The 17063-nt window shown below is 44.2% G+C and overlaps 2 protein-coding genes across 2 annotated transcripts; one reads left to right on the forward strand and one right to left on the reverse strand.

Annotated features, from left to right (window-relative positions):
- The first annotated feature begins 297 nt into the window (after positions 1 to 297).
- gpr12 (G protein-coupled receptor 12) lies at positions 298 to 7191 on the forward strand. Its single transcript, XM_054765647.1, has 2 exons — positions 298 to 459; positions 2589 to 7191. Exon 2 carries the CDS (start codon positions 2601 to 2603, stop codon positions 3627 to 3629), a length of 1029 nt encoding a protein of 342 aa, XP_054621622.1. The 5' UTR covers positions 298 to 459; positions 2589 to 2600; the 3' UTR covers positions 3630 to 7191.
- wasf3b (WASP family member 3b) lies at positions 4203 to 16783 on the reverse strand. Its single transcript, XM_054765645.1, has 9 exons — positions 16641 to 16783; positions 12935 to 13092; positions 11423 to 11557; positions 11202 to 11355; positions 10951 to 11068; positions 10584 to 10765; positions 10249 to 10527; positions 9795 to 10102; positions 4203 to 8234 (listed from the first exon to the last, which is right to left on the reverse strand). Exons 2-9 carry the CDS (start codon positions 13065 to 13067, stop codon positions 8077 to 8079), a joined length of 1467 nt encoding a protein of 488 aa, XP_054621620.1. The 5' UTR covers positions 13068 to 13092; positions 16641 to 16783; the 3' UTR covers positions 4203 to 8076.
- Positions 16784 to 17063: the final 280 nt, after the last annotated feature.

The raw sequence follows: 17063 nt of genomic DNA on the forward strand, positions 1-17063 counted from the left end.
ATGATTTCATCTGGATGAGCCATTACTGCATCCGTATGCAAAACGAGTCGTCGTATCTGCACCACATTTTAGCTCATTTTACATTTGCCCCTGTCCAACTCCTCTATTTTGTTGCGTAAACCAGCTCACTAACCAACCATCGGCAATGTTAACATGAGCGGAAGTAAAAGACATCCTATGTTTTTTGGGGGGCAAGGGCATGTAACTATGTCCACAGACTGTGCCACCTCCTCCCTCCTCCATCCATCACAGAACCCCACCCCTCAGCTTCCTCGCACAGCCGCAGTCTGCACCGTCTCCTTTTTTCTCCATCCTCGCATCATCATCATCACCACCATCGTGTCCAAGCCCAGAGAGCAGCCGCCGCATCCCCCCCTCCACATCCTCCATCCCTCCCTCCTCGCCGACATGGACGCAGGTTGCATTTGAACGGCTCAAGTCTCCGCTCACAGAGTCAAGGTAAGCTTGAGAAACATTGAGCATCTCCCATCCCATCCCACCACCCTTTCCTCCCTCTCCAGCATCCTTTTTGCTGACGTGGAGCAGCAGCCGCCGCAGCCGCTGTTTGTGCTCTTTGAGGTGCACACACCGGCCATGTAGCAGCAGGAACATATGGCCACTTGGTGCCTTTATGCTGCTGCTTCTATTGAAGGCAGTCTTTGGGTGGGGTTCCTCCAGCCCTGGAGCATCACTGAATTATTAGCGGCACCGGTGGAGGTGTTGTCGATATTGTGTGAGAAGAAATGTGGCCTGCTTTCGCCTGGAGGCCTGCTGACTGTGCTGTGCGCTCCTTCACTTGCATGTATTAGGGGTGTCCAAACTTTTGCCACATCATGAAAAATCAAAGGATGGCGGACCATTTGGATATTGTTAATTGTCTTAAAAAATAAAATAAAATAAATACCTGTCCGGCCATTCCACAGAGTCGGTGACATTTGTTTGTTGTAATTCTCAAGCTCAATTTAAATTTCAGTCTTTTTTTAAACTCTGATAATACAAATATTTAACTCCTCAACATGTATACTGGCCCATTTAGGGCAACTTTATTTAATTTAATCCAAGATGACTAAAATTAGCAAATTCATGAAAGTTACAAAAATCTTTTAAAAATAAAAAATCCTTTCGGTAACAGGACTGTGGTGACATTGTAAGAACCCCCCCCAGTTGAAATATCAAATACATGGAAAAGTAAATGAGTGAACTTACTTTTGGGCTTCCCATGGCCTGCAGAGGATCTGAATGATGCAACTTCCTGTGAGTGGGGTAATATGTCAGGGTAACAGGACTGAGTGAAAACCCAGGGACACATCAAAGTGTGAATTTTAACAAAAATGTTTTTTTTATTTTTAAGAAAATAAACTTCAAGTATAGCTGAGATAATGACTAACACAAATATGTAAGACAGGCCTACATAACATTTTTGAAGAATTATTATTATTATACTCTATTTCATGGTAAATAGGAATCATAAAATAGGACAGACAACAAATGCCATTTTTCCATTATTTTTTAAATATTTCACAGTTAATTTTATTGTGCAGTTGTACATTTCCTGGGGACACAAATGGCACCGGTTCAGTGGAATGACTCTTTTGTCTGTTTTTTTGGTTAAATTTGATTTTGACAATGGGCCATAAGCCAAAAACAACACGAATGGTCCACAGGCTGCACTTTGGACACCACTGCAATAGTAGGAAATACAATGTCTGCACCAATGAAATGCTAATCTAGCAGTATAGTTTACATTTTATGTATTTTATTGCTGCAGGAGTGAAACCAGCTCTCAGTAGAGGTCAGACCCCCCACCAAGGCAAAACAATCCTGTTGTGGATCATCACCTATTAATAGACATCTCATATTTATGCACAGCAGTGGTAAAAAAAAATCTTATCTGGATTTATATCAATATGTAACAGGTTCTTGTACCCTGCTCCATACCCTATTTAGTTTTTACAAAATCCTGTTTGATGTAGATCAGAGGTATCCTAAGTGCAGCTCATGGATATTTCACCAAAGGGATTACATTTCAGTTAGTTTTGGGTTGTTACATTTCTATTTGTACAATTTTTTCATATGTGTGTGTCTCTAATGTCATGAGATTTTTTATTTATAAGACAAAAACGGGTGTTTCTGAGTACCACCACTGGTATTTGTACCACAGAACCTCATGCATGCATGTATCACCTAAAAGTTGGAAAAAGGTGTGCTGATTCACATGCTTATTACATAAATAACAACATTTAACAGGTTATTTTCCCAAGTTTTGTCTTTTGAATATTTTGGATGATTCCCTAACCCTAACCCTAACCCCATGCTTAGCCAAACAATTATAATTTGCACCAGAACCAAACTGTAGAGCTTCATAGCCCTAAAGTTTTCATTCATATGTGTTAAATTGTTTTCGCAAATGCTGGTACATTTGGATAAACAGTGGCAGGAAAGAAACGGTTGTCTGTGTCAAAGTGGGTCAGCATGAAAGCATGGGACTAAAAATATTGGTCATTCAAATGTATTTATTTATTTTTACAAAGTCCAGGCCTGCTGTACTGTAGCTTTCTTCAAGCTGTCCTAATTGTCTCTTTTCGCAGACGGGGGGCACAATGAGCCAAGAGCCACCGGCCAACCCCAGCTGGCTCACCCCTGACCCCACAGCCTGGGCTAGCGGAGGAGGGGGCCCCACGGACAACGCCAGCATCCCGGGGACGTTCCCCCTGGAGGAGTCCCTGTCGCCTCGCCAGCTGCCCCTGCTAGTCAACCCGTGGGACGTCGTCCTGTGCACGTCAGGGACTCTGATTGCCTGCGAGAACGCTCTGGTGGTCCTGGTGATCTGGCAGAACCCGGCGCTGCGGGCCCCCATGTTCCTGCTGATCGGCAGCTTGGCTCTGGCCGACCTACTGGCCGGCCTGGGCCTGGTGCTGCACTTCACCTGTGCCTACCTGCTGCAGTCCGACTCGGCCCAGCTGCTGACGGTGGGCCTGGTGGTGGCGTCCTTCTCGGCCTCCGTCTTCAGCCTGCTTGCCATCACCATCGACCGCTACCTGTCACTCTACTACGCCCTCACGTACAACTCTGAGCGTACAGCGGCGTTCACCTACACCATGCTGGTGCTGTTGTGGAGTCTGTCGCTGTGTTTGGGCCTGCTGCCCGTCACAGGCGTCAACTGCCTGGCGGAGGAGGCCACGTGCAGCGTGGTGCGCCCGCTGACCAAGAACAACATCGCCGTTCTGTCTGTCTCCTTCTTGCTGCTCTTCGGCCTCATGCTGCAGCTCTACGTGCAGATTTGCAAGATTGTGATGCGCCACGCCCACCAGATTGCCCTGCAGCACCACTTCCTGGCCGCCACGCCGCACTATGTCACCACGCGGAAGGGCGTGTCCACGCTGGCCATCATCCTGGGGACCTTCGCCGCCTGCTGGATGCCCTTCACCGTCTACTCCCTCATCGCCGACTACACGTATCCACCACTATACACCTACGCCACGCTGGTGCCCGCCACCTACAACTCGGTCATCAACCCGGTCATCTACGCCTTCCGGAACCAGGAGATCCAGAAGGCGCTGTGGCTGGTGTGCTGCGGTTGCGTGCCCGCCAGCGTGGCCCAACGGGCTCGGACTCCCAGTGACGTCTGACCCGGCGGACCTTGTGTATTTTGCAACAGAGGGAGCGGGTCCACGCAGGAGCTTTGCTCGTCTACCACACGGATGGCTGCCTTTTTCGTCATCACAAAGGTTTTTCCTTTTTGTCTTCCTCACCAGAGGCGGCCATGGTGCATGCTGCCCCATACGCCCTCCCTCGTTTTGGTGCCACGCCCTTCCAGTGCTCTGCAGAAGGTGCATCACATGTTCCATGCAGCTCTGGCCAACATGTGCTCGTCCTTCTTCATGCACCGAGGGATTATCGTGCGGCCTTTTGCTCGAGCGGCAGATTAACGTGGGAGACGAAGAGCACGCAGACCTTTTTTTTCTCTCCAAACATCACAGTCTGGAGCAGCATCCCGCCGCTCAGCTCCTGCACACCCTGAACGTGCGTGGCAAGCGAAAGAGGCGGCGTCAGCTAAAAATAGATGCCCAGGCCTCGCGTCCTCCACAGACAGCGAGGAGAAAAAAATGAGGACTTGTCTTTCAATGGATTATTGTGTGTGAATGTGTTGGACACACACACACATCACCCACATGGGAGACCCCCTGCCATCAACCCCCGCCCCTCTTTGCACTTTTCATCATCACTGGAGGCTGCATCATCACTCTATTTGCTTTCCTGCTGAAGGTTACCTGTGATGGAAGCTTACCATGTTTGTTTTTAACCCCTCATATCAACCATGTGACTCCTCGCAGCCAATCAGTGAATAGAATTCACAATGTTTTTGGCTCCTTTCATCCTAAACAATTAGGATTATTTAAATTACGGGTCACTCATTGGATTACTTACTGTAATAATGTAAAATGACAAAAGTACATAAAAAAACAACTAAATTAATTGAATATTATAATGTCATTGTTTAATGAGGATTACTAACTTGAAAACATTTTTTATTGACTTTTTTTAAATTAAACTTAATTTAATTAATTAAACTTCATTTAAATACTTTTTTTGTTACTTTTTCACATTCAAAGCACCTACGATGATGTTGCAGTGATAAAACATTACTTTTAACCTGTATGGCACTACAGCAAAACATATTAGCATTTTTTTTTTATCATCATATTTATACAAAATGACATATCAATACCATTCTTGTCCAGTGGAAAATCATGTATCTCCAATTATTTTTGTTGAATTTCTTTTTTGGTTAAAAAACAACAACAAACAAATGGTGACACTTTACATTTATTATTTAATTTTTCTCGTCTGGCTGCGACAGAAACTTATCACATATGGTTCCTTGCTCAAATTATTTTTTATTTACAATATTAATAATATTTAACACTAAATAATAATTTTAAAAAAATTTAAAAACTATAATGATAATAGTAGAGCATAATAGTATTCCAGTGAGTTGCCCCCCATGGCTAACATTTCAAAATTCAAATAGAGTCATGAAAAGAAGTTTTTAGCGGCCCTACATAGCTGTGTGCGTTGCATGTCAACTTGGCTGTCATTTGCATGCAACAAGCACAAAATCCACTCTTGTCCCGAGTTCAGCGCCAGCTGTGTTATCCTGACCTCAATATGGCGTTTTATTTCTTTCCCAATATTATGATCACAAGATGCGATCATGTGTACGTTGACTGGAGCCAATGTTCGCTCTCTGAGTTTGTTGAGGGAAGCTGAGCCGACGCCGGAGCTCATTTTCTCATTTAGACAGCCGTGCTGCCAGCAATAACTAGCCTTTGAATGGTAGTTATTTTGGAGGTGAAGCAATACTCAGACAGCAATAACATCCACGCACACACTCCATACTGTGATTTCCTCCTTCATTTGTGGTTGCCTTCTGCTGTCCTGAGTGTCGTAACCTCAAGTGTCTTTGTGTTTGTTGTGAGTTGCATGGCCTCCGGGCAGGTGCATGTGCGATCCCAGCAGACCACATATATGGTCTCCTTAAAAATGAGGAGGGAGTGAGGTGTCGCTACATACTGTACGTCAGTGTTGGCCTCCTTGATTTGTGGGGGCGATGCTGCTGCCAGTCTTCCTGTCCATCGGGAGCGAATTTACACACCGCATGCAAAGTCAGGAACGACAGGACGCGACTTGAAGCCAAAGCGAAAGGGAGCGGAGGGACTGCTGCAGTCCTGCTGCTGCGGCTACACTTTAAATCAATGAAGACAGGTGTCCTTCAAGTGACCTCTGGATGATCTATGAGCTAAACAGGACCACTTCCAAATATGAAGATGATGCCCCTTTCTCTCTTTTCCATCACTTCCACAGAATGAAGTGAGGGAAGCGGAAGAAGAGCACTTCCCAATATTGGAACGTGGCCCGTCTGTGTCAGACTGACAAACATCACTTAAAAAAAATAGTCTATTTTGTTATATTCATTGAAAAGTTCTATTTTTTTCCACTTTGGTCCGGCCTGAATTCATTTGAGATGTATGATATCACGGCGCTGTAAAAGCCTTTTTTCTGAATGTACTCCCAAATTCTCCTTTTTGAGTTGAAGTGTAAATAATAATAATAATAATATTAATGATAACACGGCATGCTTGACAATGGGGGGGGGCAATGACAAAAATCACCGTGCATGGTGCTACCAAAGCCAGTCACCTTTCAAGGATGCACCCTTTCTCCAGTTCGTCCAGTTAGAACAGGGTTTCCCAAACCTTATCAGCTCAAACCTACTAAAACACACCACAAAAGTGTTTTCCACACATTCATTCATTTGTGGTGGCCTGCCAAAATTACATTTGACGTGCCACAGAAAGATTTTGCCGCTTCTTTTTATATTTTTTTAAAGAACAGGTGTGTTCACCCTTGCTCACAAGCACGTTACATCGGGACTAACTGTGTAGCTTGCTGTTACAACGTTGCACAGTCGTAACTCTACTTCTTAACACACCTCATACGTGCATAGCACAGCTGACTTGTTTGCAATGTCATCCATTATCTTTAAAATCAGCGCAACCTTACATGGAGCGCAGAACACACCATGGATGTTTTTTTTAATCGCCACTGCGTGTTAAGTAAGGCTCACGCATGCGCGTAAATGAAACAAACACCTGGAGGTTAATAACTTCATGCTGTTAAAAAAGGTTACAAAACACATGAGATAGTGTTGCACATTTCTTATGACAAACCGAACATGCAATTGTTCAAATTAGACAATGGTATTTAGCCTCTCCCACACACCTCATGCCACAGATACATTGCGGTCCTGTGGGAAACACTGTCACATATTGGCATAAAGGTATAGTGTACATACATACATGAAAAGGATCAAGCGCATCTTTAAAAAAATGAGGCTTTAAGTTTGGGAAACCCTGATGGAGGTAGAATTTGTCCAAAATGCACCCCGGGAAGAAGAGTATGGTGAAAGATAAACAGTGGTGCAAACAAGGGCTTTTCTATCCAAGAATAGTAAAAGGCTGTCATGTTGGATGTTACACTTCTACACACACACACACACAGTTGTAAATCTGAGCGTGTGCAGAAAAGTGAAGGTGTGGCCAACGACGGGCTGGATGTTGACGATGTTCGCTAATGTTAGAGCTAAATATCACTCAAGGGCCTGTGAATGTCTGTCTGGGTTATGGGGAAGGGAGGGCGGGTGGGAGTTCAGGGGTGGTGCCACTGTAACAGCATCTTGTGTCAACGTAGTTTTCAATGTGAAATGCACTTTATTTTTTTGGGGGGGTGTGGCAGTGATGATGATGGCACAACAATTGAAGTATCTGCAAAATGAGAAGGATAATCAACATGCACTAACTTAAATGTAAAGAAAAAACATTGTGTGAACGTGGTGTCTATTTTTCCAAAGTGTTCTAGTTGTACTTTTTATTGCTTTGATTAGTTCACTCCATGGAGAGATCTTGTTAATTTTCTATTAAAAAAAAAAAAAACAAACACAAAACTTGACATGTGCTGTGCATACAACGTCTGCTCGCCTGTTTTGTTCTTCCCCACCACCCTGGCTGGCTACGTGCCGCCCAGTCCCCGTTGCCCCGGCAACTCCCTCCTGCCTGAGCGGGCCTGTTGCCATGGCAACACAAAATGCGGGGAGTCAGGTACGTGACGACAGCCATCATCCTCCATTCATCTTTTTATTACTCTCTGCACAAAAGGATACATGGCTCACACTAGCATATACAAGACCCCCTGGCTCTCCTCAATTTGATCACATTCCTTTTTCACTTCCAGCTAATACATGGTTAAAAAGTAGCCTTGGCATCAGTAAAAAAAAAAAAAGTTTACCACTAATGACACTTGACATGAAAGGTGTGTGTAGAGTTAGAACAGGTAGATAAGTGGGGGCACTCACAGTGAAGGTTGCAGGAAGTGGTTACGGTTACAGCACATTCTTTACAGTGATGGTTGCAGCTTGAAGACACACACCCACACATCAGCATCTTGTGTGTGTGCGCGCGTGTGTGTGTGTGTGTGTGTGTACAGTAAGCATTCTTTCAAGTGTGGCCTTGCCTCTCTTCAGTCGGACCAGTCGTTGTCCTCTAGCTCCGAGTCGTCCTCGGAATCTGAGTATTCCACGGCGATGCGGCGCGACAGGATGGTGGCCACATCGTTCCCCACGGGTTCCCTCTTGGCCTGCTGCTCCTGCTGCTCCTGCACCTTCTTCAGCTGGATGCCTATGGATGATAAAATACCACTAACTATACATTACATTGCTACTTTGCAGTTCGAACATCGTTCCCTCGCTCTATCATGGTTTTAAAAAATTTATTAATCAACGATGGCTGTTTTGTGGTTGACTACAGCCTGTTATTTAAAAAATCATATTTAAGCAAATTGAATGTATTTTTTGGCCAAATTAAGCATTCTAAGCATATACATGGCTAAATGAACTAAAATAATAATACAGTATAAGCCATTAAGACCACCATTCAACTTGTAAATATAGTATTCTACATTGGTCACTAGGTGTCAGCGATTGTTCGGTAACAATAATAATAATAGTCATCATCAATAATAACCCGGGTTACTGATGCGGTCATAGCCCACAACAAACTAAAAATCTACTCTGAATCCCCAACGTCACTTCCTGTCCACCACCGATCCTGCCCCACTATAAGTAACCTGTTTTAAATTACTTATTTTCTCTAATCTTGATTTCTCTGATTCTCTGATTGACACTGTTGTTTCCCTGGGCAGCTCCTTCAGCAGCAGACTGTTACACCCACGGTGTAAGAAGGAGAGGTTCCGCAGGTCCTTCATACCGACCGCTGTCAGGCTCTACAACACCTGCACCACCTGAACCATGTTGTAGTCACTATGCATTCTTTACACTGTACTCTTTCCTTGCGTATCTTGCTTGCTGCTTTAACAAGTGAATTTCCCCGCTGTGGGATAAATAAAGTACAAATACAAATACAAAATACAAAAATACAATACAAATATATCTACTATATTGGGTAATGCAAATGCAAAGGTGACTATATGGGTGTTATTTCATGTCTTGATGGCTCTAACAATGTTTAAAAAATGTATTTAGAAGCTCGTAAACAGGTTTTCTATGCCATAACTATGAAGTATTCAATTTATAAAGAAGGAATCCTACTTCATAGAAATTCACTTACTCAGTCTGGAACCAATTAATGGCCAATAATGACTGATTACTGTATGAAAACAATGGACCTATTTCTTAACATTTTTACATCAATTATTGTCATATTTTCTGATATTATTTCATTTACTTCATCTGCTATTGTGTCTGAGTATGGTATCAGAACAGGGTGAAGAAGTGATTAAGATGTTGCTATCGTAAGTATAAAAGTTTAGCCTTATTTATTTGTCATTCGTAACACTTGTTAGCTATCTTGTAATACCACTTTGTGCCACAGAAGACGACATTTAGTAGACAAATGTTACTGTGCATAATGCATGATTTTTTTTAAAGGTTTTTTGTGTCAAAACTATACACCTCCTTGTATAAAATCAAACAGAAATGCAATACAATATGAATGAATCAATTCATCAAAATAGTTTAAAATAACTGTAAAATAATGTAGTTTTCCAATAATTAACGGAATGGTGACAAATAATAATAAATAATTAAACTGAATCTGACGAACCATGCCAATGTATATATTTCATGGCCTTTTACAACAAACACAAGTGGCTTATTATTATATTATATTGTAATATTCTATTAAAGGGCCGCACACACTTAGACACATTGCAGTGCTTACCCATACGAATGGCCGCCAGCAGATCACTGCGGGCATCATTAACCACGCTGCTTTCCACGGGCACGGCCGAGGACATCTTGTGGGAGTGGGAGGCACCGGCTGGGAGAGGAAGCGGCGGGGGCCCTGGAGGTGGTGGGACCGCCTGACCGCCGGATACAGGTGGCAGAGGCGGAGCATAGCCTCCGCTGCCAATCATTGGCCCGGGAGACATGGGACCTCCAGGTGGCGAGGCAAAGGCCGTTTGGGCGGAGGGAATGAGAGGAGCCGGGGGTGGGGGCGGCGGTCCTGTGTTGGCATAACCATCCATGCTGAAAGAAAGACAAATAGCCTTATTATAGATGGTAATAGAGGGCGCCACTAGATGGCAGCATTACTTTACAATCTATATTTACATTTCATTTAGCATTTTGTGTATTGATCATTTAACAGTTGTTGTTTTATCCTTCATGTTTACCTATAGTCCATTGGTGGGAGGGACACTGAGCCCCCGTTCATTGCCTCGGCAGGTGGAGGAGGCAGCGGGACTTGGTGGTGGTGGTGGTGGGCGCGGCCCAGCGTGCCTCCCTGATAAGCCATTGGCCTGCTCCTGTTATCGTGCTCACTTCCTCCACGAGGGGCGTGTCCAGCGGCCATCTGTGCAGCCAGGGCGCTGGGCGGTGGGCCCGAATAGGTGTGAGCGTGACCAGCGTGGTTCATGGCGTTGGGATAGTGATGCAGGTCTCCTCCATGTCCCCTGATGGAGGAAAGATGATGACCGTCCACTACTACAGTACAGGTGTGTTCACCTACCTGTTTTCTGGAGACATTGAGCCCTCGGAGGAGGCCCCTCGGTCTCTGTGTATGGTGTGACGGTGGTCCGGCCTCAGCTCCTTATCCAGAGCCATCATATTCCACTCCTGTCTGCGGTTCCTGGCCTTCCTGACCTTCTTCACCTCCCTCTGCAAGGTCCCATCCACACAGCGCTTCTGCTCCTGTGGGACAAAGACAGTATTATTTAGTGTCCTTGGGCAAGATACTGAACCCCCAGTTGCTCCTTATGCTGCATCATCAGTAGGTAAATGGAGGTGATACAAGTGAAAGACCATTTGCCATATTATTTATGATATGTGACTCAAACTACCTCTGACCTGGGAAAAGTCAAATGTTTGGCTTGTACCTTCTGTTTCCTCTTCTCCTTCCTCTTGTCCTCCGTGTCCTGCAGCATCTTCTCCTTCCACAGGTCAAAGAAGTAGGAGGGGTCAGTGTAGAACTTGAGTGCTTCCTTGTGGTCATCCCTGCACACATTGAGGTCATACAGCCAAGGAAGTATATTCAATAAAGGTTTTAAGATGGTGATGGTTTGACCTTGGGTTATATTATATGTTTCTAAACGTGAACAAACAGGAGGCCAACCGTCGTTGTACCGACCTATAAGATGAGAGGATGCTGAGCGGCGGAGGCTTGTCACTTAAGTTATACATTTCCTTCACAGGATTGGGCACACTACTTTTGGACACCACCTGCTGGTCCTGAGTGGTAGAACTTTTGAAGGCTTTTCGCATGTTGATATCTTGCAGGGAAACTGTGTACACATATTTAAAAATTGATTAAAGGTGGCACAGTATCAAAAAATGATTGAGAGTACCAACCTTCCTCCACGGTGGAGTCCAGCTGCGTGACCTTGACAGCCAGCCGGTCAATGCGGTCCTGGAGAGAGTTGGCACGCAGGTAGAAGGTGTTGGCCTCGTTGAACAGCTCGCCAAATATGTCCTCTGCATGTTTACCTGATGGAAAGTGGAAATGTAAGAGAAGAAACGGGATCTTGTAAATATCTGGAGCCAATAAATCCCAATGGAAACCAAGCGGTCCAATCAATACTAATCATGTGATAGCACCATGGAGCTGGTGTCATTAGAACACTTCATTAGTGCAACCAGCTAACATGTTTCCTTTTTAATGTTTTATAGGAAGATTCAAAGGACGGGGTAACACAGTAAATATGTTCCTGGGCCTCCATAAATTGTGTCAGTTAACATAAAGGTCCTGTGACTACACCAAAATGAAGCACTCATCCAAAATAATGACCCACAAATGAAGCTACTGTATTTAAAGCATGTAGAGTAGCAGTGTGGCTTGGCAGACCAACATAAACACATGTCGAGGGGGGGCTATTTATGGCCTTCCCGCTGACAGGATGGGCTGGGGGACAAATATTTAGCGGAAGGAAGAATCCCGGCTGCGGCATGCTGAGCCCCGTCAACTCTGACCTCTCCTGAGGATTCTTACAGGCCTGGATGTGCACGCAGGCACGCATGTAGTCTGCTTTGTTGGACCTTCAGGCCTGCAAGCACTGAAATATGAAATGTATACAAATTTAACACACAGCTGCACTACTAACGGACTAACGGACAACAAAACAAACCAAAAAATAAGGACATGGGAATGAAAAATCTGGATCAATTAAAAACATAACATTTCTATACACACACACACACACACACACACACACACAGAGCTGTCTGAGCTTTGCAGCCTAATGACTCCGGGCTGTGTAACCATAACAACACGCCACATCAATCGCGGCCTCAGCAATCATGTGATCATGTGTCGCAGACAATAAAGTGCATCTGACATGCTTAAATAGCTAGCAGATGATCAACATTTTCATGGATTATCACCTTTGTTTTTATTTCATTGTCACAGTGGAACCTCCAATGTCTGACCAACATTTTCAAGAAAAATAAGCCTCTTAAGTCACACAAAACCGCCATCATGCATGGTGTCATCGTTATATTTTACTATTAACACTGCCTTACTTATTTTTACACTTGTCTGACACTTAAGGATGTTAAAATGCGATCTAAAAATTGCCTGTATTGTTGAGAAAGAGGCGAGATGGTGCCAGTTTGACTCTGGAACAGATAATTTCTATTTCCGTTATTTCTTGTGGGGAAAAATTGTTTCCAAACAAATCAAAAGTCAAACAGCAGCATCTTGGAATGGGTTTTGTTTGACCTTAGAGGAACTTTGTGGCATAGGCCAGTAAATTGTAGTCTGAAAAGGTATTTTTATGAATTTTCTTAATATTCCCAGTGAGTAATTTGACCCTGGCGGACGTTTAGGCCACCCTTGCATGTTAGTAAAATGTTTGTGTGTCTTACTCAGGCTGCTGAGCTGGCGGATGATGGCGGAGAGCGTGTTGTTCATCACACACTCCAGCTCGCTGCCGATGCCCTCGGGGAGCTCCCCTCGGCAGAGGTGGCGGGGATCGATGTTCCTCTTGACCAGCGGCATGGTGACACCTCACGCCCGCACACAACTGCAGGAAGATACATAATTTACTATTTTGATAAATATGACGAAAAACACAAAAGAACCCTGCACATTTTCACACACAATATTCATTACATTTGACCATCCACTTTACAAATGAATATCTATGATGTTGGTGTCACTCTGTCTGCGTGGTGAATACTGTATTTTAAAAACAGCGTGCTTGAATGCAGTGACAATTGCTGACCATCAGCTCGAGGACGACCAGCGGCGAGATTAAGGTATTAGCGCTAGCAAGATGCAGCGTGCCAGCTAATCCCAAACCGGCTTGTCAGTGGCCCAGCTGGAATTCTGACACAAACACAGATTGGTGGATATCGTCAGACCAAAACAGTAAAGGTAGAATTTGTCATTTACACACATGAAAGCAACATATGGACGTGGCTAATTCAAATAATCTGACTCTGTAGTACACGAGAGCAGCCATCTTATCAGCGTCCTGCATCCTATTTTTGCAGCCTATTCCAGTTTCCTGGTCCTGCCCATGTCACCTCTTTACTTCCTGTCCAAACACTCGGTCAGAACAATGCGGCTCTGGTTGTAGCAGCAATCAAAAAAACAAACAGACTCAGAACACTTTCCCCCTACTTAAAACGCTCCAAGTAGATTTTCAGCATCTTCAAACAGTAAACTTGAACTAAACTTGTCTATTTACATAGTAGAACCTCTCAAAGTCATTGCCCCTGAGGTTGTCAAATTTGGAAACAGTTAATAAAAGTATTATGATGGCCACAGTTTGACCCTGGAACAGACAAGTTATGTTTCCACTATTTCCTATGGAGAAAAAGTGCTGAATGTGTTTGTGTTTGACTGTATTTTTACCCCTCTAACAGCATCTGGACCAAAAGGAACAGAGGGCTGATGCAATGAGATCTCTCCAAGAGTACGTGTTTGGTGTGCTGCAGCCTGGATGGAGCAGTGTGAGGAAAGACACCCATTGACAGGAGTGCATGTGTTTGCTTTAGGCATGACAATCACATCAATGAGGCGAGATAATGAGCAGCGAGGTGGGTGGGGGGAGCAGGAGGAAGAGGAGGAGGGAGTCATGGGTCGTGGTGGGGGGGGGCTTGTGCGAAAAAGAGGAAGCAAAAGAGGGAATGAATGAATGAAAGGAAGAGTGTGTGTGTGTGTGAGTGCAAAGTGGTGTGTGACATCAAGTATATGTGAGTGTTTTGAGTGGGGAGGGGTATATCGGGTGGGGGGAGGGGGTAGAAACAGGGACCTCGGGGAAGCCACTGAAAGGTTCCCGGGACAATAGAGCTCCGTTCACACGGCAACAGCGCCAGCTTTCCCATGCATCCTCTTCCCTCCTCCTCCTTTTTTCTTCTTTAAGCCCCCTCCCCAAGTTCTTCACCCACAACTCCCTTTTCTGCATCTCATAGTTATCTTCTGATGCCTCAATTATTCGCCCACACGCCTGTACGCCAGATGTGATTAAGACGTGAGGTAGGAGTGGTTAGCAATTGATGAGCTGCTGCGTGCTCTGCAGGCTGCTTCAGCTCCGATGTTGTGAATAATGCAACGTGGATTACGTCACGCCACGCTGGCCTGCTTGTGAAGTGATGTCACTACTTCTGCTGCGGGGACAATTCAAGAACTTGTGCAGGATCAGGCACCTGCGATAAAACATTCATTGCAGTGGAGTTTCCTGGGTTAAAAGTGGCTGCCTGATTGGCTGTAGTAGTAATAGCAGCTTTTATAGTTGTTCCTAAAATTTTGCTTTCGGTACCCTATTTAGCTAGCGGAGGAACGTACTTGTTGTCAAAGACATCAAAGAACTGGACAAATATCTAAGATGACATCATGTTGACTGCAAGGAAACTACAACTGACAAAGAAATTATGCAGCTGGACGTCAACATCCTCAATGTTTCTCATTTACTTGTTTTATTTCATGTGTCCACTAATTCTAAAGTTGTCCTATTTATTATTAACAATCTATTCCTAATTTAGAATTTTTTTTACCTTTTATGTATTGTATTTCCTTAACCCGCAACCCTAGTGACGACAAGTGGTACAGAAAATGGATGGATGGAAGGTTTATAGGGTCTTTATTTTAATTCCTGTTTGCTTTTCTTTTCACACAGGAAGTGAAAAACCATTTTCATGTTGAATTATGCAAATGTCACCACATCATGTTTCTGATGTAACTTATTAAGCATGTCTGAAATAAATAAACCACACCATACATGAGAGGGGCATATTTACATCATGTACTGGATCTTATTGGCTTGTGCAGGTGTCCCTAATGAAGTGTCCACATAGAATATGAACAATATGGACGCTACAGTAAATAGCATGACTGTGCAGCAGAGGCACTATTTAGAGAAAAACGCAATACTAGTTATGTAGTATTTCATTATCCACTTTACAATATTTGATTTTGAGCAATAATCAGTGGCTCGTGGACACTTGCAGGGCAGCCATCTGCCTCGACTAGTCGGGTTCCAAGACTATGAAGAGGACGACCAATTTTAATGCTACATGTAATGTAGTGTGTAGTCCCTTCCATACTAGTACTATTGTTTGCAATGTAGTCACATGAACATCATCATGCCTTGAAATTGACATTTGCTACTTTCACTCACACACACACACAGGCACACTAATGGTAGCCGCGATCAATCAGTGTTCCGCACCGCCGCTTCCCGTATCTGATGGGCTGACCCACATCTGTTCATCTTCCCATCGGTTCCCCTTCATCCATACAGCCTGAAACCGCAGGGCTAGTCAACTAGAGTTTTCTGGGGGGCATGTTTTCAAAAAAACTAAGAACGGGGGTGGGGGTATAGAGCCTCTTTATGACAGTAGTGTTCTGATGCTTGGAAGAACCTACTGTAAAAACCCAAGTAAAAATCCCTCTATAGGACAGGATCACTGTTGTTCTTAAGGACCTACAGCATAAAATGTTAGTGAAAGATGGGACAGGGGCGCTCTCCTGTTTTTAAGGACCTACTGCAAAAATGCTAGTCAAAGGTCCTCCATATGACAGGAGTGCTCTCTGTTGTTTTGAAAGACCCATTGCAAAAATGCTGGTCAAAGATCCTCCATATGACAGGAGTGCTCTCTGTTGTTTTGAAGGACCCATTGCAAAAATGCTGGTCAAAGATCCTCCATATGACAGACCTTTGGTGTTTTTGGGAACCTACTGGAAACATGTTTGTGGCTCCCAAGTTTTGAATTGACCTCGTGGGCCGGTCTGATGTCATTCCCTGTCCAGATTAGGTCCGCGGGCAGACAGTTGAAGAGCCTAGACCGGACGCTTGCTTTCTGGGCGTATACGAAATGCGTGTACGCCAAATAAAAAGGGTGCGATGATATGAGTGGCGATAAATTGCCAACATTTTAAGGCGGGTTTCGGCTAGCATATTTTATCCTCCACTGGTGGTCCTCTACGAGTGACCACTCGGTTAGCTAGCTCAGTCCAATGGTCGACTTCTTAAAAAATAATATTAGCACACTAAACCTAAATATCCACACCAGTTTGAATGGTTCAAAAAGAGTGGTTGTAAATAAAGTATATTAAGACCCTCACCAGTTGTTGGAATATTAGAAGAAATCAGGCGGTCGGCATGTCCCGTTAGATACTCCTCTTAGCTCCACCATCCTACATCCCCCCTCAGCCTGTCTGCTCACTCCGGGGAAAATCCTTTCAGGACACTGACACGCCTACTTGCCATATTCGCCAATCACAGGATTTTGACATATGATGGGCATTGACAGGAGCCAATCATAAATGGAATAGTGAATGAAGGCTAACCCGAGTGGCACAATGGGGGGTCAGAGTGTTATGTTTGGGCGTTGTTAAGAGATGATTTTGATTTTTTAAAATTAAACTAAGTTCTAATTGATCTCACAAATGATTGTTTTAAAGCCAGTGATGATTTGCTCTTCACGTGGCGCTATTTTACAAGCAGATAACACTTTTTATGAGTCGTAAACATGCAGCAGCAGCAAA

The sequence above is a fragment of the Dunckerocampus dactyliophorus genome, chromosome 21, assembly GCF_027744805.1.
Source record: "Dunckerocampus dactyliophorus isolate RoL2022-P2 chromosome 21, RoL_Ddac_1.1, whole genome shotgun sequence".
NCBI lineage: Eukaryota > Metazoa > Chordata > Actinopteri > Syngnathiformes > Syngnathidae > Dunckerocampus > Dunckerocampus dactyliophorus.

Coding starts and splice junctions, on each gene's coding strand:
- gpr12 (XM_054765647.1), top strand. CDS start 2,601: ATGAGCCAAGAGCCACCGGCCAACCCCAGCTGGCTCACCCCTGACCCC.
- wasf3b (XM_054765645.1), bottom strand. CDS start 13,067: ATGCCGCTGGTCAAGAGGAACATCGATCCCCGCCACCTCTGCCGAGGG. Junction 11,558..12,934: donor CCGCCAGCTCAGCAGCCTGA/GTAAGACACACA, acceptor ACTTTCCATCAG/GTAAACATGCAGAGGACATA. Junction 10,103..10,248: donor CTCCCACCAATGGACTATAG/GTAAACATGAAG, acceptor TCTTTCTTTCAG/CATGGATGGTTATGCCAACA.